This window comes from Aricia agestis, chromosome 12 (genome assembly GCF_905147365.1).
Source record: "Aricia agestis chromosome 12, ilAriAges1.1, whole genome shotgun sequence".
NCBI classification, from domain to species: Eukaryota; Metazoa; Arthropoda; class Insecta; order Lepidoptera; family Lycaenidae; genus Aricia; species Aricia agestis.
Window position 1 is genome coordinate 3,675,865 of NC_056417.1, and position 26,934 is coordinate 3,702,798.

General features: G+C 37.8%; 3 protein-coding genes across 5 annotated transcripts in view; 1 reads left to right on the forward strand and 2 right to left on the reverse strand.

Moving 5' to 3' along the window:
- Positions 1-3: 3 nt before the first annotated feature.
- LOC121732482 (alpha-(1,3)-fucosyltransferase 10) lies at positions 4-1,585 on the forward strand. The gene has a single exon (XM_042122371.1). It carries the CDS (start codon positions 251-253, stop codon positions 1,583-1,585), a length of 1,335 nt encoding a protein of 444 aa, XP_041978305.1. The 5' UTR covers positions 4-250.
- On the reverse strand, positions 1,560-18,267 carry LOC121732481 (dihydropyrimidine dehydrogenase [NADP(+)]). Its single transcript, XM_042122370.1, has 22 exons — positions 18,147-18,267; positions 15,105-15,215; positions 14,273-14,443; positions 13,552-13,713; positions 12,749-12,936; positions 12,388-12,514; positions 11,824-11,974; positions 11,400-11,569; positions 11,242-11,319; positions 10,965-11,097; positions 10,193-10,377; positions 9,425-9,631; positions 8,965-9,129; positions 8,314-8,466; positions 7,649-7,769; positions 7,000-7,083; positions 6,357-6,535; positions 5,242-5,418; positions 4,426-4,656; positions 3,688-3,752; positions 1,875-1,967; positions 1,560-1,749 (listed from the first exon to the last, which is right to left on the reverse strand). Exons 1-22 carry the CDS (start codon positions 18,186-18,188, stop codon positions 1,659-1,661), a joined length of 3,084 nt encoding a protein of 1,027 aa, XP_041978304.1. The 5' UTR covers positions 18,189-18,267; the 3' UTR covers positions 1,560-1,658.
- A 3,333-nt stretch (positions 18,268-21,600) lies between these two features.
- Positions 21,601-26,934, reverse strand: part of LOC121732485 (ras-related protein Rac1) — a 41,831-nt gene continuing 36,497 nt past the window's right edge. Inside the window, exons 4-7 of one of the 3 annotated variants that reach the window (XM_042122377.1) lie at positions 26,802-26,929; positions 25,758-25,892; positions 24,680-24,839; positions 21,601-23,140 (exon numbers count right to left, since the gene is read on the reverse strand). In XM_042122377.1, the coding sequence (XP_041978311.1) occupies positions 24,684-24,839; positions 25,758-25,892; positions 26,802-26,929 (419 nt within the window). In that variant the 3' untranslated portion in view covers positions 21,601-23,140; positions 24,680-24,683. Of the gene's footprint in view, positions 23,141-24,674; positions 24,840-25,757; positions 25,893-26,801; positions 26,930-26,934 lie in introns of all 3 variants that reach the window. The other 2 variants (XM_042122375.1, XM_042122376.1) reach the window with 2 other exon arrangements.

Consider the following 26,934-nt stretch of genomic DNA (forward strand, 5'->3'; position numbering starts at 1 on the left):
CATAGACATATTAAAACTATATGTTTATGGTAGATCATTTTAAAAGAGTAAACTGTAAGCAAATGTTTCATTGATTAGTGATTACTGACTGTAGTGAAAAATATGCTGGACGTTTCACTTGAGTAGTATTACTCAACTGGCAGACAGGAAATTGATAATGATCCTGCATTGATAAAATGCTCTGTTGAGTCTAAAGTGATAAAACAATATGGGCGTTAACGTTAAGTGAGTGTTATAAACATTTTATACAATGTGTGTTAAAGAAGATACACTTTTAAAGCAGTTCGGGAAAATCCTCACCAAGTTGTTGGGTAAATTTCTGGCCAGGGTGTTATACAGGATACTGAAAATAACATTAACAGAACTCCTCTGGTGTATTCTAACTTTATGTGCTATTATTTTTGTCTGGAACTGGAACAGAAGTGACAATAATGAGGAAATAGAGGAGTACCACATCCATCCAAATCCTATAATATTATGGTGGACGTCTGGATTCCCGGGAACATCGGAAACCCGAGTTTGCCCTCGTAATATAAAGTGTGACGTCATAAGCAATCGTAACAACAGCGAGCACCTTCGAGTCGAGGCCTTCTTGTTTTACGCCAGTAGTATCAACTTTGAAAATCTACCTCTACCTAGGAGACCGGGAAAAATAATATGGGGATTATACCATGAGGAGTCCCCAAGAAATGTCGAAGAATTAATGCACTATGAGGCTCTTAGTATCTTCAATTTCTCGTCAACTTTTAGTAGGTACAGTGACGTTCCTTATCCGTTGCAATATTTGGAATCAGTCGACGATATCACGTCCACAAAATATTTCGTGCCAACTGCAGAAAAGAATAAACTTCTCAACGAATTATCTCCTATATTATATCTACAAACAGACTGTGAAACTACAACCGAAAGAGACTTTTACGCGAGGGAATTGATGCAGTACATAAATATCGATTCGTACGGCAGCTGTTTGCAGAATATAGAACTCCCGAGAGAATTCGCTGTAGATTATCTCAATAAACTCAACGACGACGCTTTCCTGAAGTTTGTGGGTAGATACAAATTTGTTCTGGCCATAGAAAATGGGGTTTGCGAGGATTATGTTACGGAGAAATTCTGGCGGGCCATTAAAGTCGGTAGTGTTCCGATTTATTTCGGATCGCCGACCATAAGGGACTGGTTACCCAACGAAAAGTCAGCCATTTTGCTGGACGACTATCCCACTCCGAAGGTGATGGCGGAATATATCGAGAAACTTATGAACGATGACTATTTATATGAGACGCACCTAACTCATAAGACTAGAAATGTGATAACTAATACTAGACTTTTAAAGGAACTAGAAATAAGACCGTACGAGAATGATCCTTTGCAGACGGCAGTTAAATTTGAATGCTACGTCTGTGAGGCTATTTATAAGAGAAGGCTCGGAGACATTAAAGAGCATGTTGTAAATAAAAGCCATTACAATTGTCCTGAACCAATATCGGCTCTATCGCTAAACGTGAACCCCGAAAATGATTGGGTTTTCTCATATAAGGTTGCCAAAGAAAAAGCTCAAGTTGTATATAAGAAAGTTATGGGTTGAGTATATTTTATTGCTTTTATAAAATATTTTACAAACTTTACAATATATCATTCAGAAGAACTGAATACTTCTTTTATTGAGACACTCCATCCAGCGGTCTTACCGGATGAACTTGATAGTGTAATCCTCTTTTTATAATGTGGGGGATGGTTTTGGGCACCATTCTGAAAAAGAAACAAAATGTTATTTCTAATGAGCTAACATAATGGCAAAAGTATGTAATACATGTCACATAACCTCAAAAAAAGGTCGTTAAAATTAAATAAGAGCTCTTTAATATGATACTTACGAAATGCAATCAATAATGGGGCAGACGGACAGACATAATGTGCACCCAGTACAGTCGTCAGTCACGTGGGGTAAGTGCGTTTGGGGATCGAACCTGTAAAAAAGTTAAATATGTTAAAAAATAAAGTAAAACCTTAAGCATAATATTATCTGAGGTTCTTTGCGTGATAGTTACCAGCGGCAGCTTGATATGTTTAAGGGTAGGTTGCACCAGAGGCGTGGTTAAAGTTATGGTTATAGTTAAGGCTAAATTTAGCTTTAACTTTAACCTTAACTTTGACCGTAGAAATTGACAGATGACTGCTGGCCCAACAAGGTTATAAATGAACGTGGGCGGGGGCGCTGCTGGTATAGGAGAACTGTCAAAAATTGCGTTTTTGTTTGATGACAGCGTTAGTTACTTTTTTCGCCACGTGCATTTAAAACCTTGTCGAGCTAAATATGGCGTCTTGATGGCGTCAATTTTTAACTTTAACCCTTTAGCCGCCAAGGTCGGAATAATCCGACAAATATTTTCGTGCCCATTTCGCCAAGGTCGGATATTTACGACCAGTACCACTACTCGATTAATCTGCCTTTTTTGTTTGATAGCACTGTATTACTTATATTAAAATAAAATTTATACTTGGTAAATAGTTAACGAAGTAATCATTTACAATTGATTACACTTTAGTTTCTTAATTAGAAGACCTAAAAATAATGCCTAAAGTTAAATAAATTACCGAAAATATTCTTAGAAAAGTGTATTGATGTCCAACGCCCGTGTCGGAAAAATCCGACAGTAGAGACGGGACATAAGCATGATTTACTGATAAAAATCAAAAATTAAAACATTTCTGTTTTTACTAACAAATTTATTATAAAACAAATAAAGTAATGGTTACTGAACAAATAAACGTGTTTGTTTTAATTAATTTATAATGAATATATGTAGTATAAAAATTTCAGTGATTGAATTGACGATTCCATCCCTAGCCTGCATGTTTAGAAACTAATGTTGTCAGCACACCCTGCGCCACGGTCGGAAAAAGACGACCGCTTCTGACGTCATAAGCGAGTGCCGCCTTCTAGAATTTTCCACTAGTGTTGTGCTTATGATGATGCTATCGATAAATGTGATTGTAGTGGATACTTAAATTAGAAATAAAATTAAAACAATTTACAAAGTAACGCTTTCCTATCTGTCTGTCTGCTAAGACATTTAGATGAAATTGTATGCGTGTAAAGGGGATATCGATATACTATTGAAAATCTATATTTGTAGTAGGTTATATATTTAAACAACTCATTTATTTAATCCATGGAAACTATGAAATTAATATTATTTGGAATGTAATAACAAATATCGGGAATTATGTCACTTCACTATTCAAGCTGTTTTTATCTAATGTTTTTGCCAGCGTTGTATATTTACTAACAACATTATATGGATTCAAATACTAGATATCAGTTTATACTTTATATAAATTATAAATTAAGAAATAAATTATCGACATCGAAAAAGATAAGTATTGCACATCACTATTTGTTGTAGCTATAAATTTTTCGATTTATGATGCCGGCGCTAGAGGCACGACAATTGATTTTAAGCTCGGCGGTTAAAGGGTTAACCAAAGATTTGACATTTTGCATTATAGTAGTTAAAGTTACAGTTATAGTTAAAGTTAGTTGGTGCAACCCAACCTAAGATAGTGGCATAGCAATCTTCACCAAAACCTGGCCTAGGTAAAGACTTGTTTAGTTCTAGTTACTTGGTCCTGTAGCCCAGAGAATTTGAATTTGAATCGTAATAAGTATATTAATTTACTACTTACTCAATCGCCTGATATCCAGAATCAGCGCACGCCATGTAACATTTACCACAGTTTATACACATGTCCTGAAACAAATACAAATTAATATTATGTAGGTACGTATTTTAAAAGATTCAGATAGGAGCAAGAAACGGTAACTTTATTGACTGCTATATTACTGTGAAATACTGCCAAGAATTTCCATATAATAATATCTAACTTAAAAAGGCAACTCTTTCAACGCTGCTACCACAAAACACTAATACTCCTACTGGAGGCTGCTACTTTCAAAGTGAACTCTATATTTGGGACACATTACACACCCTAAGGGAGGGGCGCCGCAAACTCGATCGCACAAAAAGTCTGTCGTCTGCGATCTCCCTAATACTCGATTTACACGGGTGACTAACGGGTCGATTTTAGTCGCGCGGCAAGTCACCAGTCGAATCGCCACCCCATTTACACATTCTACAAAAATCGCCTGTGCCGCCCGAGATCTCCGCTATGTATTAGCAGCAAGCGATCGCTTGCGAGTTGCGACTGAGCGTTTGCACGGTCGATTTTAGTCACCAGCCGCATGCGGCCATTGGCCGCACGACTTTGGGGCTTGCGGCTTTAGCCGCATGCGGCGTAGTCGAATTGCCATTTAGACGGTCGATTTTCGGCGTGCGGCGTAAATCGTGCGGCTTTAGTCACCCGTGTAAATCCAGCATAATGTTTTATTAGTTTTGTTACAACCTGTATGAAAATATGACTTACATCATCAATAAGAGCCACAACTTGCTTCGTATTGTCCAAACTCTTGTATGACCCAATCTTCGGCAGTGCCTCTCCAAGGACATCTTGGATTTTCGGTACTTGACTACATCCGTTAGTTTCTCCATTCTTCTTGTATCCACAATCCGCACCGTTCAATAGATCGGATTCTAATCTCATTTTAGTTAGTAGCTCTTCACGTTTTTTGTTGTAAGGACCAAAGTGGGCTAAGACCTGAAAAATTGATATTTTTAATTTAGTAAAGTGAGGGTAGTTAAATTTTTTTCTTTCTTAATGGCACTGCGAGTTTCAGACGCGCGGATTGTATTTGAGAGTATCCGCACTGCCGATGAAAAAATTAAGTACATATATGAATAAACTCGCGAGAGTAAAAATCGTAAAAATTGGCAGTGCGGACAGACGCTTTGTCATTTGGAATCTAAACAAAATTTATATTGCCTATAAAGAGACGCTAAAATTCTCCGTGCGGAATTCCAGATAATATAGGTACTCGTAGGTACCTATTACCAAATTTCGTAAATTAACAATATTCTGATGTTCTAGAATCTAGTACAATAATTTTTGTCGGGTTTCAAAAACACCTTTCTGAATCTTTGATAAGGCCAGGGCCGAATATAAGTATATTTTTTATGAGTATAGGCCATCCGCCCCTATGTACGAACTCTCCCACCATCCTAGGACGCTGCCGCCCCCCCATAGGACGCCATAGGACGTTACCACCCATAGGCCATAGCCTATACTGTTATGGTATCCAGAGCAGGATGAGGCTATAATGTTCAGCTAAGTCACTATACATACCATGCCATTATCATCATACAGGGTTTGTACGGGTTTGCCCTTTTGGTGTTTGAATGTCGGTGGCGATTGTCCCGTCCATCCGTCCAGTCCGATAGACCGAAGGTACAAGAGGGCTTTTAACCCTGTTATGTAATCCTCTACTACTGTGAAGTCTTGGTTTTGTACTGCGCTACAGATCTGGCAAAAAAAACTTCTCTTAGCTTTTTTCAGAGGGAGAGTAGTAGTTTACCGTACGTTTTTCCTTGATAAAATTATTTTATCCTATGTCTTTTCCAGATACTAAAATCAGTTTTAGCGTAGAATATGCAGACTTTTGCATTTTAATATTGGTATTTATATTATATTGGTATTTTAATACTAAGATTTTACTTTCTCTGAAATTATTGGTGGAAATATACTAAAAAAACCGGCCAAGTGCGAGTCGGACTCGCGCACCGAGGGTTCCGACAGCTTAAAGGTATTATAGACCTGAGTATTTGGTATGAATTTCAATTTAATACCTCTACGCGTTTATGAGGAAATGGGTAGTAAGTTTAAAATTATTAAAAAAAAATATATTATGTGATGTAACTAAAAATTTATGGTTTTCGTAATTTTTCCTTTATCTATGCTATAAGACGTTGCTTCGTACCAAATTTCAAGATTCTGAGTTCACGGGAAGCACCCTGTAGGTTTTGATTCCCTTGCAAGTGTCGAAAATTTGCGGCATAAACGGCTGTATCTTTTGATTGCGTTGGCTTAGAAGTTTGATTTTTTCACAGCTTCAAGGGACAGTAGACCTGAGTAATTGATATAAATTTCAGCTTCATACCTCCACGCGTTCCTGAGAAAAAGGGTCTTGACAGACGGACAGACGGACAACAAAGTGATCCTATAAGGGTTCCGTTTTTTCCTTTTGAGGTACGGAACCCTAAAAATATATATTTAGTAGGTACCTAAACCTAGCGATTACCCTACTACGTCATAAACTTTATTCTTTAAGTATAATTTAGATCATGCATTCATTCTTCTGACTACCGCACAAATTTTTTTGAAAAAAGAGCGCGTCTTCTCGTAACGTTATGAATTATACTCGTAGGTGGGTTGCTATACCTAAGTAAGTATATTAAAGTTACCTGTACAACTGGAGCCCCACAGAGTATAAACTGCAGCGCGGACTCTGCGGAATCGATACCGCCGATGCCGAGTATAGGGAAGCCGGGCAGCTTGTTCGCGATCGAGGACACCGCTCGGAGCCCCATCGGCCGCGTCGCGTTGCCGGAGACGCCGCCGTAGGTGGTACGCTTGTCGGTGCCTAGGGATATATTTCATTCGATGGTTTGTATAGGGAAGTTAGAAATTAATTCCTGGCCATTTAGCCAAAACTTTTTCGTTATCGCTTCGTTATAGAATCGCCCATCAAAATGTATGGAATTGACATAAGCGTTCGTTAATATGACGTTGACGTTCGACTCGTCTTATGTCAATTCCATACATTTTGATCGGCGCTTCTATAAAGTGAGAAAGAAAAGATCTTGACTCACCCCCCTGCTCTATTTTTATGAATTAGTTTTTTAGTAAGATCCAGTAGGGCTAAAGTGAACAATTATATTAACTAATAAGACGTAACATTCATAAACATCGGATCTCTTTTTGGCTTAGGTGGGTAAAAACTGTTGGGTACCGTTTTCCCCAAAAAACAGCGTCTTAAGTAGCAACCGAAATATTCACTAAGTTATGGAGGAAATGCCAATAGTAATCAATATTCAAATGACTTACCGACTCCAGGCCACGGCTCGGCGGTGGCTTTAACTGTCATTAGTCCCTGCACTGTGTTGATGGCAGAAACTCCACTCGCACCACCTGAATTTGATGATATTTTATATTTTTATATAAGTAGGTAAGTCTGCTCGCAGAATTTACGTGGCTCTACCACGTATGCTTCGGCACAAATGGGCCGGCTCGACCGGAGAAATACCACGGGCTCACAGAAAACCGGGGTGAAACAGCGCTTGCGCTGTGTTTCGCCGAGTGAGTGAGTTTACCGGAGGCCCAATCCCCTACCCTATTCCCTTCTCTACCCTTCTCTATTCCCTTCCTTACCCTCCCCTATTCCCTCTTAAAAGGCCGGCAACGCACCTGCAGCTCTTCTGATGTTGCGAGTGTCCATGGGCGACGGAAGTTGGTTTCTATCAGGTGACCCGTTTGCTCGTTTGCTTTTATTTCATTAAAAAAAAAGTATAAATTACAACTCATTGACCCTTCGTTACCTCACACACGTTACATAACTAGTTTTTTTTTTTTTTATCCCGGGGCGGAAAAACCTCATATTTAATATTTTTAATAGAAATACTGATAGCCGTTGAGGTAACCGATTATAATATAATATTTACAAGATTGTCTCGTATAAAGTACATACTATACGAACCTGCATTGGCCGCCATAGCGATGCCCACTATATCGGTAATGTTGGGGGTGAGTTTGACAAAAAAGGGAATTTTGATCGCCCGCCGCACCCATTCTGATATACCTTTCACTAGCACTGGGTCCTGAAATTTGAAAATGGAAGTTGGAGGGTAGTTAGAGATTTAGAATCAAAAAAATTATAAAAAAGTTATAAATTGAAGGGTAGTTAGAGGATTTAAGACTTTTGTAACTACCCTACAAAGTACAAACTTCGAAAAATTGTGCGTGTCTTCTTGAAGTGTTGATCCTCGCTCATGGTTAGGTAAATATGTAAAGGTATAAATTGGAAAGTAATTAACAAAGTTCATATTTTATACCTAAACAACAACAATAGTACTTATATTGTAGCTACCTATTCTTGTCGTAGCTAACGCTAACGGCTAAACACATTTTGAAAAAAAATATAATTTTTTCCCTTTCGTGAATAAACAAATATATTAGATTTGCAAATATTTTACTACCAAGGTACCCTTTATCAATATCTAAATCAATATCAATATCTTCAGTACCAGGTAAATGCCCTTATAATTAGTTTTCCTCCTTCTTCTTTACAAATGGCCGACTCAGTGAGTTGCCAATGTCAGAGTGGCTTGAAAGACTTTGCTCTATGAAATGAAGGTAGTTTACCTGTCCACAAGCCAATCCCATGCCGGATTCTCCCATCCCGTGTGGACAAGACAGGTTCAGCTCTAACGCATCAGCTCCCGCCGCTTCCGCCTTTTGCGCCAACTCCACCCAGTCGGCTTCGTTGTACGAACACATTATCGACGCTATTATCACCTGTAGAATTGAATACACGTTATAAGAAATGCTGTTCCAATGCTTCTTTACTTTTAACCGGCTGTTGCTCTCTTAAATGAATAAATAAAATAGAAAACGTTTCTAATAACGTTTTCGGCCTCAAAAGCTGCCCCGGGGCTGGGCAGGACGAATGGATACGGAAATATTATAAGCACTCAATAAAATAGAGTTTATTGACAAATATCGCCTACTTCGGCTATTTTCGTATGCATTCGGACTACTGTGCCCCGGGGCAGTTTTCGATGCCAAAAACGCTATAAATTAAAAAAATACCTATAATACGGTGTTTTACAGTGTCTATAAAGAGGGTGTCACCAATAAGTCAGGATTTTGTATGTTTTTTAGCGGCTCCATATCCACCCAATTACCAGCTACTGGGTTATAATTACATGTTCTTCATCAAAATCCTCTTTGCAGTTTATGCGTGAAATAGTTATCCATCCATATGTTCTTTCACAATAGGATTTTCTGACTTACTTTACTAGGGAAATCTCTCTTCAACTCCTTTATGCTCTGACACCAGTACGCCTCACACTTCTCGGAGATCAACTCGATGTTCAGGAACGAACCCTGGCCTGGCCCGTAGTTCTCACCGGACGTCACTCCACGCACTATACGAGGAGACACGTTGGTGACTAAATCCTGTAACATACGAAAGATGGCACTGAATAAATATTGAATTCTACCCACTAAAAATAGAAAAAAAGTTAGATAATCACTAGGTATGCCCTCCGTTGCGCCAAAATTTATCGTGCGGAAACGCACATTTTTCCGTGATAAAAAGTATCCTATGGCCTTTTCCGGGACTCAAAGTACCTCCATACCAAATTTCAGCAAAATCTGTTCAGCGGTTTGGGCATAAAGAAGTAACAGACAGACACAAATATATATTTAATATGGATTAACTCTGAGTATGTCAGTTAACAAGTGAATGTACCTTATCCAATCCAAAGGTCTTGGTAACAGCGAAGCCCCAGCCCTGTTGAAAGGCTCGTCTTATCATGGCGGCGCTGGTAGTAGGCGGCGCGCTGGCCAACCCGAAGGGGTTCTCAAACTTTATCCCGCACACCTCAACTGATAGGTCCACATCGTCTATTGGCGTGTGGAACTTGGGTAACTCCACTGTCGAATTGAAAGGCAGACCCTGGAAATATTCAATAGGATATTTTACTGCAATGTTTTCACGCTAGAATGCAGCACCAGCATATACAGTAAACAAAATGTTCTTTCGACGTTTCTGACAAGGTTCTAATATGACGTGTGCAACATATCGAATTTTGGACAAATTACTTTCTGTATTATCATGTTTTGTTTCTTTTGGAACATTTTATTTTTTATTTCTAAGTTCTTCTTTTGTTATTATTCTGTGTATTTTATAATGGTGGTGTTTTTGTTGCGATAAATTGAATAAATGATTCTTATTCTTATTAATGGCATAAAGCTTTTTAAGCGGCTACGGCTATTTAAGCGGTTTAAGGCTCTATTAGTAGCCTAAGGCTCTATTAAAAGTCTGAAACTCTATTAGTGAACTAAGCAGAATTAGCAGCATAAGGATCTAGACTATAAGCATGTAATCATTCAATTAATTTGTCGCTGACGGCTGCATTTAGAGATATTGAACTTCAATTTAATTACGAGTTTCAAAAATAAATAAAATATATTTGTCTATGATTGCGGAAGATCACAAAAACATTTAACCCCTCACCTGCAAATAACAGTGCATGTACCACGCAGCGGTCTTGCCATCGTTGACAGACTCGACCGTGGTCTCTGCGACCCCAGCCAAATCCCCGCCAACGAACACTTTAGGGTTGGAGCTCTGCATCGTAGTTGTATCCACCTCCGGTAGGCCCCATCTGTTTAACTTCACGTCGCCCATCGCATGTTTGACTGTGAAACAATTATTTAAACTAGATAGGTCTATTTTGCTAAAATTCTAAGTCGCAGCTACTATGGGTAGTTTTTGTCTAATAATAATAGTCCATCCAAGAAAATTTGCAAAATAAATATGTGGGTATTACATTCCTATCGTCTTCTTCTGCTTTGTACATATTTTTAAAGATCGTCATCCAAATCTCTTCGTATTTTGAGACTACGGTTTCCCCCTAAAAACTGTAGCTTCGCTTCACTACTTTAAAAATCAAACTACTATGTTTATTAATAGAAATTGTATCTATTATATTTATTTGTGTATAATATTTATTTATCTTATTGTAATATATTGTATCTCAGTTTGTCATTTTGTTATTTTTTATATGATCTATGTTTTTAATTAATATTTTCAGTTATTTGTTTTAAGTTAAGTAATTAAGCTTACGTTTGCCTGGAAGAAACTGCTTCCAGCAGTAAGGCTGCCATTTCAAACTGTTTCTTTTTCCCTCTTTGTAAATATCTGATTTGTTTCATTAATGGTTTGAATAAAGAGTTTTTTATTTTTTATTTATTTTTTACTATAGGAGTACCTAGGTAGATCTTACCATCAGTTTCATAAAGTCCAGAACCGAAGGCAGATATGATGAAGTTGGCCTTTAACTGCAGAACTTGATCTTGGTCTTCTATCCATTCACCGTCGTCCAGTTGTTCGGTTTTGCACATTTTCAAAGCTGCAATCTGCAATGGACCAAAAATATGTTACTCTACCCGACTGCAGCAGAGGAAAATAGGTCTTAAAACAATTATTTATTCAGTATTTCTTTGTATGTACCTTGTACTTTTTATGTAAACGTTTATTACTTACTTATGTGTTAACCTTACCTTGCTATCCCGTACGATTACTTCTTGTGGTGACATAAACGGTACGAATTCGCATTTCTCTTCTTTTGCCAAATCGACCTATAAAAAAAATGTTATGTTACAAAGATTGAATTTCGAAAAACGAACTCTATAACTGACAGTTTCTTTTTTTTACTTACCTCTTCAGGCACAGCCCTGATGTTCGTAAAGCCCTTCCTGAACACGACGTACACGCGTCTCGCGCCGCAACGCAGCGCGGATGTCGCGCAGTCAAACGCTGTGTCCCCCGCGCCGAGAACTATGACATTACCGTAGAGCTCCGGCAGAGAGGCCTTGCAGGCGCACATGCCTGTTGTTGAAAATTGTTATTTTTTTTAGTAGACGATTAAGCGACCAAGTAAACGAAAGGAGGATTTATATTAATGTATTTTTAAAATTATGTTAAAATTATTATTAAGTGTGGTTAAATGAAGCCAAATTTAACTTAAACATAAGCTTTTCATAATAAAATTTAACGGAAAAATAACCTGAGTGACGAAGATAGCATCGTTGTATAATATTTTACTAAATACTGTGCAAAGAAACGCATTAAAGCAGCGGTACCTTTTTTACTGCCCTTCGATACTAATGGCAAGAAATCTTTGCTGGTGTAAAAGCCCATGTCTTGAGTGAGGTTCTTAAATATCGGTACGTTCTTGGGCTCTGGTAAACCGATACCGAGGAAGACAGCAGCGTTACCTTCCTTTAGCAATTTCTGTAATTTAAAAAAATAAAACTGAGAAAAAGTAGGTACGAACTGTATAGTAGGGGTTTAAAGCCCTCAAAAGCAGCATTCAAGGTATTGAAACTTGGTATAATTTCTTCAATCAGGTCTATTGTAGGCAAACGATGAGACTTTGTGAGTAAGTTACCAAACTTTGCCACTACAGGCACTGTAAATGCAAACTCGTCAACTTATTTTTGACAAGACACAAGCAGTAGCAAAAGCTCACTTACTTTGATGGTGAGGCCCTCAAGGCTGGTATTAGGTACACTACACTTTTTCAGGGCCCTTTGCAAGGCGTCGATACTTGCTCGATACTTCCTTGCTTCCTAAATCCTACTACTCCTACTAAGCTGCCCTAGAGTGTGGTGTGGTGTGGGTTTTTATTCAACAAATAAACTTACATCAACAGTGATATCAGTGGTGGACAGTTTTCTGCCGGTAACGAACTTAACGCCCAGGTTTTTGACGAGTTCCACTTCGAACTGCACTACGTCGTATGGCAAACGGTATTGGGGGATTTCCGACGAACTGTATAAAAGAAAAGTAAACCAATAGCCTAAGAATGAGTTTCAGAAAGATATGATAAAAACTCGGTACACCAATACTGTAAGCATTAAATAGCAACTGACATGTAGAAGTAAAGCAGGCTCCTACGGTGGAATAGACACAATGAAAGATTGACAAAAAAACTGCCACCAATCACCATTGCGGGTGACGTCAAAAACAACCTGAAGTGACAGCAATTTTAATGGAAATACGTACCTAAGTCCACCAAGATATTTCTCCTTTTCATAAACAGTGATGTTCTTGTAACCCAGTCTAGCGAGGAAGCAGGCACAGCTAATGCTGGCTGGTCCACCACCGACGAGGGCTATCTTCTGGTCTCCACCTTTCGGCAAAGGCTTCGTCTTTGGGTCTAGGGTCTGGTGTATGCCCATCTTCATGAATATCTGGAATTATTTAGTAGGAATTTTAAGAAGATCTATCCGATTGTTGGCGAACTATTGTCCCTAAAGTAATCCTAAATGACGTTATAAGTTATAATAACTTTTCAGTAGTCAGTACGCGATTAAATCACACAATATCATAGATGCAAATGCGTTTCATATATTTTAAAACCCCTTCTTCCTACCTCCCTCTTGAGTTGCTAGAATAGGCCGTATACCACTTAAATGTTGTTGCTATCAACTTTCAGTCTGATTGCTGACAATGCAATTATAATAACTCTTACAAGTTTTCTTCTTGTGGTATAATAAAGCTGATCACACATTTGTCAGCACCATACGCGCTGCATTTCGTGACGTCATTCCATACAACGATTTCTAAAATGCAGCGAGTACGGCGCGTACGGTGCGGACAAATGTTTCTCTGTTACAAGTGGTACCCTGTTACAACTTTAGTACCGCTTCTCCCAGCTAATCAGCTTTCTGTCTGATACAGATGAGTGGTAACAATCTTACAAGTTACAATAGTAAGTCCTTTAAGTTTTTCGCTTCTTTTGGTACATGCCTCCCTATTTTAAAAGTCATTAAAGCAAGCAATAAACCAGCCAAATTAGAACTCACGTCAACGGCAAAATGCTGCAGCCCACCAATATTGATAGCACCCTCCTCGCTGGCGTGGAGGTTGCAGCCTCCGACGCATAGGTCGCTGGTCGGACACACCATGCCGCAGGTCAGACCCAGCGGGTTGTCGGATAATATGGCCTTGGCCGCGCCGTAGTAGTTCTGGAAGATAGTGAGAAATTTCTTTTGTAATTTTTTTTGTAGTTTTCAACATGTTTTGGACGAGGGGTCTCCTAAAGGTGGGAGTAGTATGGGGGGGTTTTCCTTGCCCAAACCACCCACCCTCAACCCATCTCACCACCAAAATCGTGGGATTTTGATGGTGAGGTGGGTTTGATGGATTTCTAAATTTTAGCCGATAGGTGTGATCATGGGAGTGACAAGTTAGAAACTGAACTGAAATCGTAAAGAGAATCCCAGGGTCTTGACTTCACTGTCTTCCACAGGGTCTATAGTCTGAAGTCTTAACCCTAAGGACAACTAACTGCACTAGGCGTAATAAACTAGGCAATGAAATGGACATGACGCCTTACTTCTTTCGAAACCCTACAATATTTTGTCAATCTTTAAAACTGTTAGCAATATAAAGTGTGCCCAATTTGGTCATATAGACGCCGTATAGAAGCTTACATAGCCATTATACGACTACTATCATAGTCAATGGCTATGTAAAAACGTGCCCACAGCGCTTATATAGCAATTTTGTGCTACCTGGGCTTACCTTATTAGCAATGCTAGTGATAAAGCTCTTCACATCAATCTGCGTGGGACAGGACTTCTGGCACGGAGCGTCGGCGCACTTCAGACATCTTGCTGCCTCCTTCAACGCGCCACGCTCCGAGAGTGTCGTGTGCTTGATGTCCTCGAAGTTCTTGGTGAGGGATGGACAGGTCTGGAAGAGAAGGTAATGAAATGAGATAAGTGACAACGCACAATCTGGTGAAAGAGATTGAAGAGCGCTTTCGCACTACGTCTTATTAGCTATGTCCACACTATGCGCTTTCGTCTTCAATTTTCGTCATCTTCTTTCATTCAACTTTCGTTTTGGCGCATTCAATAATTGAATGCGTCAACGAACGCAACGCCAACATTGTCATATTTGTTTTTTGGATACGGTCAGCGGGCATGCGTCGCGGGCATGCCTGACGTTCGCTGTTGACTGCGCTATATCGCATGCCCTTGACATGCCCCCATAGCTATTTGACGATTTGCGTCACACACTTTACTCGAGGGTTTACAGTGGTGGGAATCGGCAATACATAAGTGGTATTTTAATTACTAATAATTCCCAGAGCTGGTAATAATTTTAAAATTAAGTTGCTAAAGTTTAGCCAACTTCCCTTTCACCAAGAGTAGATAAGCTTGATAGCTTTTATTTCTATTTTGTTAAAAATCTTATGATTTGGTCTCAAAGTAACTTTTAGGGGTTACTGTGACGGTAACCCGCTTTTTAACTTTTTAACATTGCTCGTTTTTGTAACATGAATGAGCTTAGACCTGCGAGATAAAGAACTGACGGGAGTATCTACCAAAAGAGAGAAACTCATACTTACAGTGCATTTTCTATCCGTATTTCTCTTCCAATGCTGCTTATTATTCTTGGTCTGAGCTGATGGCACCAAGTTGGTGTATGGCTTGACCGTCGGATTTAGCTTAAGCAAATTCTAAAAAAATATTAACATTAGCAGAAATAAAAATATAAGTAAATTAGGTCATAGATATAACTGGTAATCAAGGTCCCAAACTACAGAGCTAGAGTTTAGCTGCTAGACCTACTTACCTACCTATGCAGGATTGCGTTCTAAAACACAATTCACAGCGGTTTACTTAAACCTTGAAAAAACAAATACTTACTTAGTAACATTTTGTACGTTTTGCTAAGAACTTGGCACAGTAAGATAAGTGATAACACATAATATTATCTCGCATTTATGTTTATCACAATGGCAAATGGCAATAAGCAATTTTACTTAAACTACACTACTTTGAGTCTACATACATATTATTTAGGTCTTTTAAAATAGAAAATAAGGATACTCAAACTTATTTATCTAACCCATTATACCAATTGGTATTATTGTGTGCTTAATATTGCTTATATTTTCATTAAAAACTGGCGAATATCGTTTAGATCGTGTTTATTTAATCATCTCATAAGTGTCAGAGATTAATTGTTGCTACAATTGATCTACAACACTTGCAACGTTTCTAAAATCATCATTAATAATTTTTCTCTCTCGTTTTACAGGGACTATATCCATACTATCCATACTAATATTATAAATGCGAAAGTATCTCTGTCTGTCTGTCTGTCTCGCTTTCACGCCAAGACTACTGAACCGATTGCAATGAAATTTTGTACACAGTTATTCTAGAGTCTGAGAAAGGACATAGGCTACATTTTGATGTGGGAAAATATCTTATTTCCATGAAAATATCGATGAAAATTAATTCGCATTGCGCGTGGCCAGCGCTCATCCCGGGGGCCCTGGGTTCGAATCCCGCAGGCGGAACAAAAAGTTTTCAATGTTCCTGGGTCTTGGATGTGTATTAAAATAATATTTAAAAAATCTTAAATATATTTTATGTATAATATTATAAAAAATCCAGAAATATATCGATGCAATGAACATTTTAGTTCTAATACGATTCAACAGATGGCGTTTTATTTTTTACTTCATTGTAACATAGAACTAATCATACTTATTAGTTATTATGTTTTTGTTTATAGTTTTTAATACGTTAGAATATTATGTTTTTTAATATTATCACTTGGTATAATAATAATCAATCTATCTTATCTTATAGAACTCCTACTGCATTTCTAAGGAGTTCGAGTGTACCGTGTTGGCCTATATTCCATCCAGAAAATATATCAATGCAATCAACATTTTAATTCTAATATATGAAAACAGATGGCGTTTTATTTTTTACTTCATTATTGTAACAGAACTAATCATACCTACTTTATTATATATTACTTATTATATACTATACTTCGTCCGCGTGGACTTTAGTTTATAGCGCGCGGTGTCAACAAAATTTGTGTCAAATTTAAAAACTTTTTAAAACCCTGGTAAGTGGTACCCCTCTTAGGGCCGCGCTACACCGGAATGGCAGCGCTGAAAGTGCTCGCCTCGCCGCTGCCATTCCGGTGTAGCGCGGCCCTTAATTAATCAAAATACCCAAAAACAGCTGGCGGGTGCACATAATCTATACTAATATTATAAATGCGAAAGTATCTCTGTCTGTCTGTCAGTCTCGCTTTCACGCCAAACGCCAAAACTACTGAACCGATTGTAATGAAATTTTGTGTACAGATAGTCTAAAGCCTGAGAAAGGACATAGGCTACTTTTTTACTGGAAAAAAGGGTTGTAAGCGTCGTAAATTTGTTCAAAAAATTCATAATAGATGGCGCCGTGCATCTTCTACATCGCGCTGACGCTTGCTCAAAAGTCTTTATATAAGAGGTGGTATCATCTTACATTTAAGTCTCGATTTTTTTCTATTGTTATATCTATTCTACGGTATTAAATACCTAACTCAGTAATTTTTCTGTGCAGGCAGTGACGTAACCTTAAGACCAAATTTCACCAACGACTGTTAAAGTTAATGCTCGAATTAGAGAAGACAGGACATTTTAACAAGCTGTTAACACTAACAGACGTTGGTGAAATTGGGGCTAAACCTATCAATGATAAATAGTTTATGGGTAAAGTTGTGTAATTAGGGGGCTAAATAAGCTTTAAAATTTGGCATAAAATATAAAGTTTAATATAAAAAATTAAGTACTTATTGTGTGCACACTGCACAGCTGTATTGATTTATTATTGGTACCAGGGTTTTTTTATAAAAGCTTTTGACACCAAGTTTGTTGACATCGCGCGCTATAAACTGAAGTCCACGCGGACGAAGTCGCGGGCAACAGCTAGTAGAAAATAAGGATACTCAAACTTATTTATCTAACCCATTATACCAATTGGTATTATTGTGTGCTTAATATTGCTTATATTTTCATTAAAAACTGGCGAATATCGTTTAGATGACGATGTTCGTTTTTATTTAATCATCTCATAAGTGTCAGAGATTAATTGTTGCTACAATTGATCTACAACACTTGCAACGTTTCTAAAATCATCATTAATAATTTTTCTCTCTCGTATTACAGGGACTATATTCTCTATACATATAATGTAGGCTCTCAAAGCTTTTCAATTTCTAGGTACTGCCTGATTTACAAAATTAGCAGCCCTAGAATCTAGTCCTTTCACATATTAACTAGATTTCATTCATAAGTAAACCGTAAATAAATTCTACTACATATTTATAACAGAAAGACAATGTAATGTTAGCACTTATCAAAGTCAGCTAACTCGTGTTCGATCCTTTATTAACTATTATTTAAGATTAATGCAAATTAGATTTAAGTTATTATAGTAAGTATGCTACAGATTAAAGAATAAATAAAGCGATGTTTCGTGTTTTATTTTACTCGTGTCATACGAAAATATGTTAGCAATGTGAAAGACCTTGGTGATAACACAATTCTCACAACTCACAAGCCCCGCGTTTATCTTAGAGAATATTTACTGACCTCTATATCTGGGAGTTCACGACTCAACATAACTTTCGACATGACGGAATCTGAACCTTTTGTTGTTGGAATAAAGTTGTAAATAGTTTGTTCGCGCAGCAGTGGACTGCTCACTGGCAGTGCTTCACTACAACTGACGAATGAGCAAAGTTCTCGAGATAATTCAAGTTTACGAAACTTATTTTTACGATATAAGATAGTCAAACGATTTTAAATCGTATTGCGCGGTTAAAAGGAGCAAAATAGCAGGTTTGTTGCTGGTTAACGGAATACGGAATCATAGACGTGTGTTTAGAATAGCTAGAATGTAAATTAAAACCTATAGTCGTCCTAGGTTGTTCATAGAGAAGTAGCGTAGTAAACCGTAGACTAGTTTGAGTATATACCTACTTGATAGTTACTACGTGGTTACTACTTATTAGTCCTTTTAATTTCTTTATTGGTTATTTAATTTTCCGTCCTAGTTCGCTTTCATATTGAATATACAGTGTTTGTGTAAACACCGTTATCCTTGAAACCATCAAATGAGCCCGTCAAAATGAACAACTTTTTCTATGAGAACAATGCTGGGAACTCAAAAAAAAATGTAGATCTTAATGTAAAATATATAAGGCTTATATTAATAATTTGTATGCCATTGTTTTTGCATAGTTCTTTATTTAAATTTAATTTATCAAAGTTACAAAATTTTAATTAAGTAATGAAATTAAAACTGAAATTATTATACGTTCAATACTACATTTAGGTACTCTTCATTAATCATCTTTCATCACCGACAGGCGACACCTCTATTATTTGACTGTTACAATTCTGTGACTATTATCTGATAGGTATTAATTTGATTGGTGCTTATCTAGTTCTTAATCTCAGAAGTTACCAAGGGGATAAAATACAATTTTCTTCTATTATTATTATAATATAGATACTTAGTTTATAGTTAATGATAAATTAAAATCGTTCAATGATTATATAATTATATTTTTTGTGTACTAATATTTTATCTCATTCAGTGTTAGAAAATTATTGCCTACTTTTGAGACACAAAACTTGCCAATTCTTCATGGCAATATGTATTTCAATTTAAAATCAACATAAAGATGTTAAAAATTTTATTACCACTATTCTGTACTCACATTAATTGATGATCCTTTAAGTGTTGCCATATTATGCCACTCCCTGAAAGGTTTAGTTGTCTTTCAGTATTAACAAATGCTAGTGACTATTAAAACGTCTTTCACTATTAAAACGTCTTTAAAATTATAACATGTAGGTTTAAATAAAACAAACATTTGAACAGTTAATATAAATATATTTTGAATTATTCAGAGGCTTCACAATATTTGGAAGAATTACTCGACAGCGTTAATGACATACGACGGCGCAACCCTAAATACATTAAATCCTTCTGTATAAAAATAATTAGTAAAATATTACAAGCAGGGACGCGTATACAACGATCAACATCAAGCCGACACCCATAGATATGTGTACACGACAGGAATAAATTTAGACTAAACATGCGCTAACTATGTTATAAAGCGAGAAACTTCAACAAAATTCGATTAAATTTTACAAAAAATAACAAACATTCACGAGTGGCAACCCTAGCGATACCATAGACAAAAGACAAACGTCACAATGACAGCTGAACGATAGAGTAACCCTTTTGGCGGTAACAGACAAAATGATAACACAATATAGCGAATTAGCGATAAAAATTTAGAATAATCCTTACACTTAGTACAAACGTCTTACTACTATTACCTACTAATGAATGTTACTAATGAATGATTGAATACGACAGTCAATAATATTAGACAATAATTGTTCTTTTATATAAAAAATATGACCGTTACGAGTGAACAAAGTCATAAACGCTAAACTTCCTACATCACATTGCTGCGAAAACGGACCCATAGAAAAATACAATACTAATTTCATTACATTATGACACTTGTGTATGTTTCCACTACATAGGTACTAGTTAGCGCACAAACTTTGAACGAAACGTTAATAATAATTCCATTACAACTCGCATACGCACCTAACTAATATAAAATTGCGTTAAGACAAGCGCCTTAGTTGTTCTTACTTTAAAACCGACCGATTGGTACGTCCCTTACACATTTAATACTAAGTTTTATTTACATGTTGATTCTTCTAAATATTTGCATCTGAACAATACATACATTAAAACCTTATTCTCTATGCTCTATTTGTGCAATTGCCAATGCCTATTTGAAGTCTATATTTAAAAAAAGAAAATATTTATGGCATTCAACAGAAAAAAATGCTGGCAACACTAACAATTGCACGTACATTAAATTGTAGGTAAACTATTTTAGAACTGGAGTGGATTTAGACAGTAATTCGAGGAATATCCTCTATTTTTCATAGATTAAAAATGAAATAGTTAGGCGTGTAGGTGACTAAGCAGTCAATTAAAACCATAAAGTTAATATACCTAGCGGAATAGAGAAACAAAGGCCTGAGCAGGAGAGATGTCACTATCAGTAACACTGCGTGGTAAAAAGAGGTATGATACATGACAGCAGCACTCTTTTTTTGACGTCCAGTCGGCACGTGCCGCACGTTGACAATTTAATCTCATAGAATTCATGTTCAACCATGCTTGTGTAAGTGTATACGTACACATATTTTTCATACAGATGAAAACCAATTTCGGTTACGTTTGACAGCTCGAGATTGTTGCTCTATTCCGCTAGGTATATTAACTTTATGATTAAAACCTAGCCCATCATCACGTCATGGGCTATAATGTCAACTAAGAGCGTAGCAACATTGCTTCATTGCGTTGCCGCAGCGGCGATGCTCCGACGTTTCGTGCATTATATTATGACGTGTCGTTGCCGTGACATTGCGTCGTCCGACGAAGTGTTTTGACGAAACTTCAGACAGTAATGAATTGGGAGTGTTGTATTGTGTTGTTGCGATTCATTTGTGACATAACGTACAGTACTCCCAAATTAATAATGCGCATGGAAATCTTCGCTAATTGTCAAACACCCGAATCTACGAAACTTGCATTTTGCACTTTGTTCAAAGGAAATAGAAGTAAATATCATATAGCCGGTGGCTGTCCGCTGTCGCTAACTCACCGGGAAGCCATCGCGGCGTTACCATGGTAACGTCCAAGCAACGTCAGGCACCTCTACGTCGCTGCAAAGCGCTGTTTTTCTTAAAGTTAAGTTTAAAACAGCGCTTGAAACGACGTCTTCCGACGCTCGGGAAAAACGACCGTTGCCGAACAATGACGAAAATTTCTATGCGCATAATCACTTTGGGAGCACTGTAATTCCGTTGTGACGACGCAAGGCATCGCAACGGGGCAGTGTGGCAACGCTCTAAGGCCGTAACATGTTTGACATAGCGATAAGTGAACACCTAAATTATATAGGAAAAATTTGAAACTCTTTTAACATTTCTTCTTTGATATTTAACGCTGTTATTCCTCTATAATGGATTTACATCAGTCATTGTATACTAAATATAAATTGTGCGGGATTCCCAGTTATTTAGGACATTCAAATGCATTTACAAAGATAAAAAGTAGGCAGTAGCGATACAATTAAGTATTTGACTGCATCAGCAACTTTGCTGATACGTTAATCTTATTAATACAGCCAAGGACGATGAACCTACTGTGTTAACTGTTATTATAACACCACATCATTCTATTATAAATTTCAATACAATTACATAGAATTTACTACAGTGAAGTCATAAAGACAGTTTAAGGGGAGCAGTTAGCCAACATGTATTCAATGAGTAAAAAATGTATGGTATTGACCCAGTACATATTACACAGCTTATGACAATCCCATGCATTTTGGCTAAACGCCCTGAACCCTCGAGTCATAGATATCGATATGTATGCCTGCTATGCGAACACTGTATAATTGCGCGAGTAGACTCCACTTGAATTGCGAATTTCATCAAATCATGCTAACCACATATCCAATTTTTTATATGCTTATGTCTTAGCTCGATATTGGTGAAAAATTATAATAGTGACATTTTATGTGATACAAAGAATAATTCATAATATTTTTGCGCTGGCAACATTAATGCAATGTGTCAATATATTATGATGACAATTCTAATTTTTCGAGCTAGTAACACTGACTTTAACCCGACAACACAGAAACGAAACTGCTTATTTATTTGTGCTTTTTCTCGAGCGATGAAAGTTATTTTATACAATATCTGTTACACAAAAAATATTGGATGTATGTTGAATATTCCATTAAAATACACTTAACTGTTTAACATTAACTCCTTAGCGAATACTGAATAATGTACTTACAGACATCTATATTGAAATACAACAATAGGGAACAAAATAAGCAATAATAAATCGAAAAATATAATCTCTGTCTAATGGTATCTTCACACCGAAACAGTTTTCGGATATTATCTGCTTATGTAATTTTTGACAGGTGACAAACTGTTTTTTTTTTTGGTGTGGACATACCACGACTCACGAGACAAACGATAACAATTCCACATCAAATCACCAACGCAGTAAAAAAATTCGTAAAAAAAAAGGGTGGTGACGTAATAAGCAACATTAGGAATGTATCTTTAATTGCGAGACCGCGCAAATGAAAGCACCTGATATATTAACTGTTGACAAATATTACATTCTGTACATTTAGTCGCTACTCTGTTTAATTTTGTGACAATTTAAAGTGGCAGCATAGAGTTTCTATCACTAAACAATATTAGATTATTGAACATTTCATACCGAGTAGCAAAGGACAATCCATAGACAAAAATTGACCACAGACTATAGAAGACCATAGACACAGAAGCGTTTACATATACCCCAGTCACTTACAATGCAACAGATAAGAGTTAACTTGCAGTCTATACAACTATTTAATTGCAGTCCAGATTGTAACATCACTTGTCTAATTTGACATAGATCTTGGAGTGCGCTGATAGCTATGCTGCTTACACTGGCTTCTTCTGCAAGAAAATATAGTATTTATTAATGATATTGTAAAAGCGTAAAGGGGAGAAAAATAACTTATTTACAAGTCTTTGATAGACCCTGGTAGTCTGCTTGGTAGACTGTTTAAAAACTTAAAGACCGGTCGTTGAGCATGTAGAATTTCGTACATCGACCTATATTTTTTTCTCTTTCAAATATAGCACCTAGCACACGAATATTAGACGTGGGAGAGCCATGCTTCGGCACGAATGGGCCGGCTCGACCGGAGAAATACCACGTTCTCACAGAAAACCGGCGTAAAACAACGCTTGCGCTGTGTTTCGCCGAGTGAGTTTACCGGAGGCCCAATCCCCTACCCTATTCCCTTCCCTACCCTCCCCTATTCCCTTCCCTACCCTCCCCTATTCCCTTCCCTACCCTTCCCTATTACCCTATTCCCTCTTAAAAGGCCGGCAACGCTGCAGCTCTTCTGATGCTGCGAGTGTCCATGGGCTACGGAAGTTGCTTTCCATCAGATGACCCGTTGGCTCGTTTTCCCCCTTATTTCATTTAAAAAAATTTAACACAATTGAGCCTATTGTTAAAATCAGGTAATAATATGTTGTAAATGAAGGCACCAATTATTAGTTTCCTCCAATGTATACCGACCACTGAATACCGACATTCGGCAACCCTTATTTGTAGTATTTCGCGTACGCGGTTATGAGATATCCTGAGTCTTTTGCATCACATCTCTGCATCAATCTGCTCTTTTACTGATGCACTCACAGACATAGATCAAGATAGATACTGCATGTCGCTCCATTTGTATGAAAACGAGCGTGTCACTTTTTTCCTACCACTGTGACGTACCGATGATAAGAATCGTGGCCACTATCAAGGCCAACGTTTTACTAAAACTCAATACGGCACTTTTAGGCATTAAGGCATTTTTAAAATTCCGATTGACGTCCGATTCCGATAGCAGACTAAGGAACAGACTTTCGAAAGACGAGCATTGATCGTCGTTTGGGAATGCGATATGGCACGCGAAGTACATACACATGCGGTATATATCTATGTCTGTGGATGCACTCATTAAAAAGCTTATCCATGTCTCATCTACCATCCTTTCTCACCAGCCCTGGATTTGGATGGGTAGCCGCCGACGCGAAGGTCCTATGGCGTGTTAGGGGGGGCAACAGCATCCTAGGATTGCGGCAGAGTTCGTACATAGGGGCAGCAAAATTAAAGTGGCCTATACTCATAAAATATAAATCCGGTCCTGCATGGAGGGACTCTACTCACTTTTTTGTATTTTTGATATTCTTTATTTGCTTCAAAAGAAGTACATTTTCGTGTTACAGCTTTAAGATAGTCTTTCTTAGAATATAATAGAAAGAATAGTATATTTATTACCAGGAAATTTGTAACATTGCTTCTTATAATTAGGTACAGTATCAAAATTTTAAACATTTTCTTCTTTAATCTTAGATCACACTTTTCATTAATAATATATCATGGAAATTCTTAAGCATTTTATTTAGTAATTTAAAAACAACCTCTCTCACCTGCGTTATTTACAACAGACTACACGTCTTTTTGACTTTGACCGGCTTGAGCGGGCACAGCACGGCGCGGATGGCCTCGTCGAACACCGTCTTCAGACCCTTCTGCGTCAGCGCCGAACACTCCAGATACTTCTCCGCGTTTATCTCCTTCGCCATACTTAGGCCCTGGAAAATAAAACAAGAATCATCAAAATCGGAGTAATCAGTTACGAGTATGATATGAATTGATATTAATTTCGGATAAAAAAAATTGGTGAAAACATATCATCGGTTAGATTATTTTGCTAAGGGCCTGTTTCACCACTTCCTGATAAGGTTATCCACCAATTAACTTGACAGATCAAGTATGGAGAATCTGTCAAAAAAGTTGCGAATAGCCTATTAGGCACTTTATAAGAAAGTGGTGAAACAGGCCCTAAATTATTGTAAACTAGCTGATGCTCGCAACTGCGTTACGCCAAAAATCGTTCATCGCGCGGAAACCGTACATTTTACCGATAAAAAAGTATAACTGGGACTCAAAGTATATAATAATCGGTTTAGCGGTTTGGGCGTGAACAGACGGACAGTAGGTCGATTCTGCTAAACGATCTTTCAAAGAACACAGATTTGATATAATTTTAATGCAGCCGCGGTAAAACAAAATTCCTAAATTCCGAATACCGAAAACTAATTCAGAAATCGAATAAGGAAAACGTGTGTGTGCCAGCCTTAAGGTAAAAGTTGGAAGCCGGCTACATGAAGCGGCAGCAGCCGATGTGTCGTCGCGACACTACTGGTTTCTATCATGTATTTCTGTTGCTGCGGACGCACCTGCGTAGTGCTTCGTGCTTAAAACGATACCATTGGACGATCTGCGTGTATCGTCCAATGGTATCGTCTCAAAGCACGAAGCTTCGTACGATAGATGCATGTGCGGCCGCGGCATAAGAATAAGTGTCGCTAGCTTCGTGTCGCTAGCTGCGCAGGGTATTTCATAGAAATATATAGAAACCAGTAGTGTCGCGACGACACGTCGTCTGCTGCCTCTTCATCACCGGCTTCCAACTTGTACCTTCACATGGAACTAAAACACCACATTACCTGTGGATAGGTGATGGGTGCGAGCTTCTTGTCCTTCAGTTTCTCGATGGTGTCTTTGTCCTCGCGCAGGTCGAGCTTCGTGCCCACCAGGATGATGGGTGTCTTCGGGCAGTGGTGCCGGACTTCGGGGTACCACTGGAAATGACAGAAACAAATTATTATTTACTGATCATATTGCGAAATCGATTATTATTACGATCACGTATACGTATGGATGATCTGTCATAGCAGGGTCCTTGGTTTATTTATTAATATTCCTTTAGTACAAAAAAGAAATCAAAATATTTTTTATTCAGAGTAATTTTTTTACAAAAATATTTCTGAACGTCGATACTAAGGTGCCTACCACCGGTTCGGGAACTAACCCGGCGAGAAGAACCGGCGTAAGAAACTCGCACGGGGCCATCTTTTACTAAAAAGATGGAAAATTACAATTTGAACATATATAGTGCACCAAGGCTTTAAATGAATATGTCAATGGGCGCTGCTGGTAAAGAAGAACTGTCAAAAATGACGTTTTTGTATGAAAACAGCGCTAGTTCCCCCTCTCGCCACGTTCATTTAAAGCCTTGTCGAACTGTAACAATATTATGGCATACATCTATTTACAACATGAATTATAAAGAGTATTCAAGTAGCCTGTAAGAACCACCCTATTCCCAAGGTGTGTTGTCGTCGATGAAATCATTCATTTTATAATAAGCTTTAGTACACAAATTGATATTATTTCGCAATAGAGGATAGTATTCCATCACTTTTAGGGTTGCGTGCCCAGATGGTAAAAACGGGACCCAATTACTAAGACTTCGATGTCTAATGTCTATCCTACCTTTTTTCCGATTAATTTCATTACGGGTCCCAAGACAGATTAAGCTTATCCCTCGGGCATCCCTAAGATCATATCAGAGATTTTTCGTGGTTGGTTACCACTGTCGATCCTGGCGACACGAGAGTTGCAGTGGAGGCAATGTGGTGGGCTAATTGCCCGTTTTTATCGTTCGCGTTTAGTTGTCGTATCTGTAACTTGATAACAACGATCCTCACCTTAGCGCGGACGTTCTCGAACGAGGCCGGATTGACGAGCGAGAAGCATATGAGGAACACGTCAGTCTGTGGGTAGGACAGCGGCCGGAGCCGGTCGTAGTCCTCCTGACCGGCCGTGTCCCACAGACCTAGG

Coding starts and splice junctions, on each gene's coding strand:
- LOC121732482 (XM_042122371.1), top strand. CDS start 251: ATGTGTGTTAAAGAAGATACACTTTTAAAGCAGTTCGGGAAAATCCTC.
- LOC121732481 (XM_042122370.1), bottom strand. CDS start 18,188: ATGTCGAAAGTTATGTTGAGTCGTGAACTCCCAGATATAGAG. Junction 11,320..11,399: donor TCAGGGCTGTGCCTGAAGAG/GTAAGTAAAAAA, acceptor TTTTTTTTATAG/GTCGATTTGGCAAAAGAAGA. Junction 5,419..6,356: donor GTGGGGCTCCAGTTGTACAG/GTAACTTTAATA, acceptor TTTTTTTGCCAG/ATCTGTAGCGCAGTACAAAA.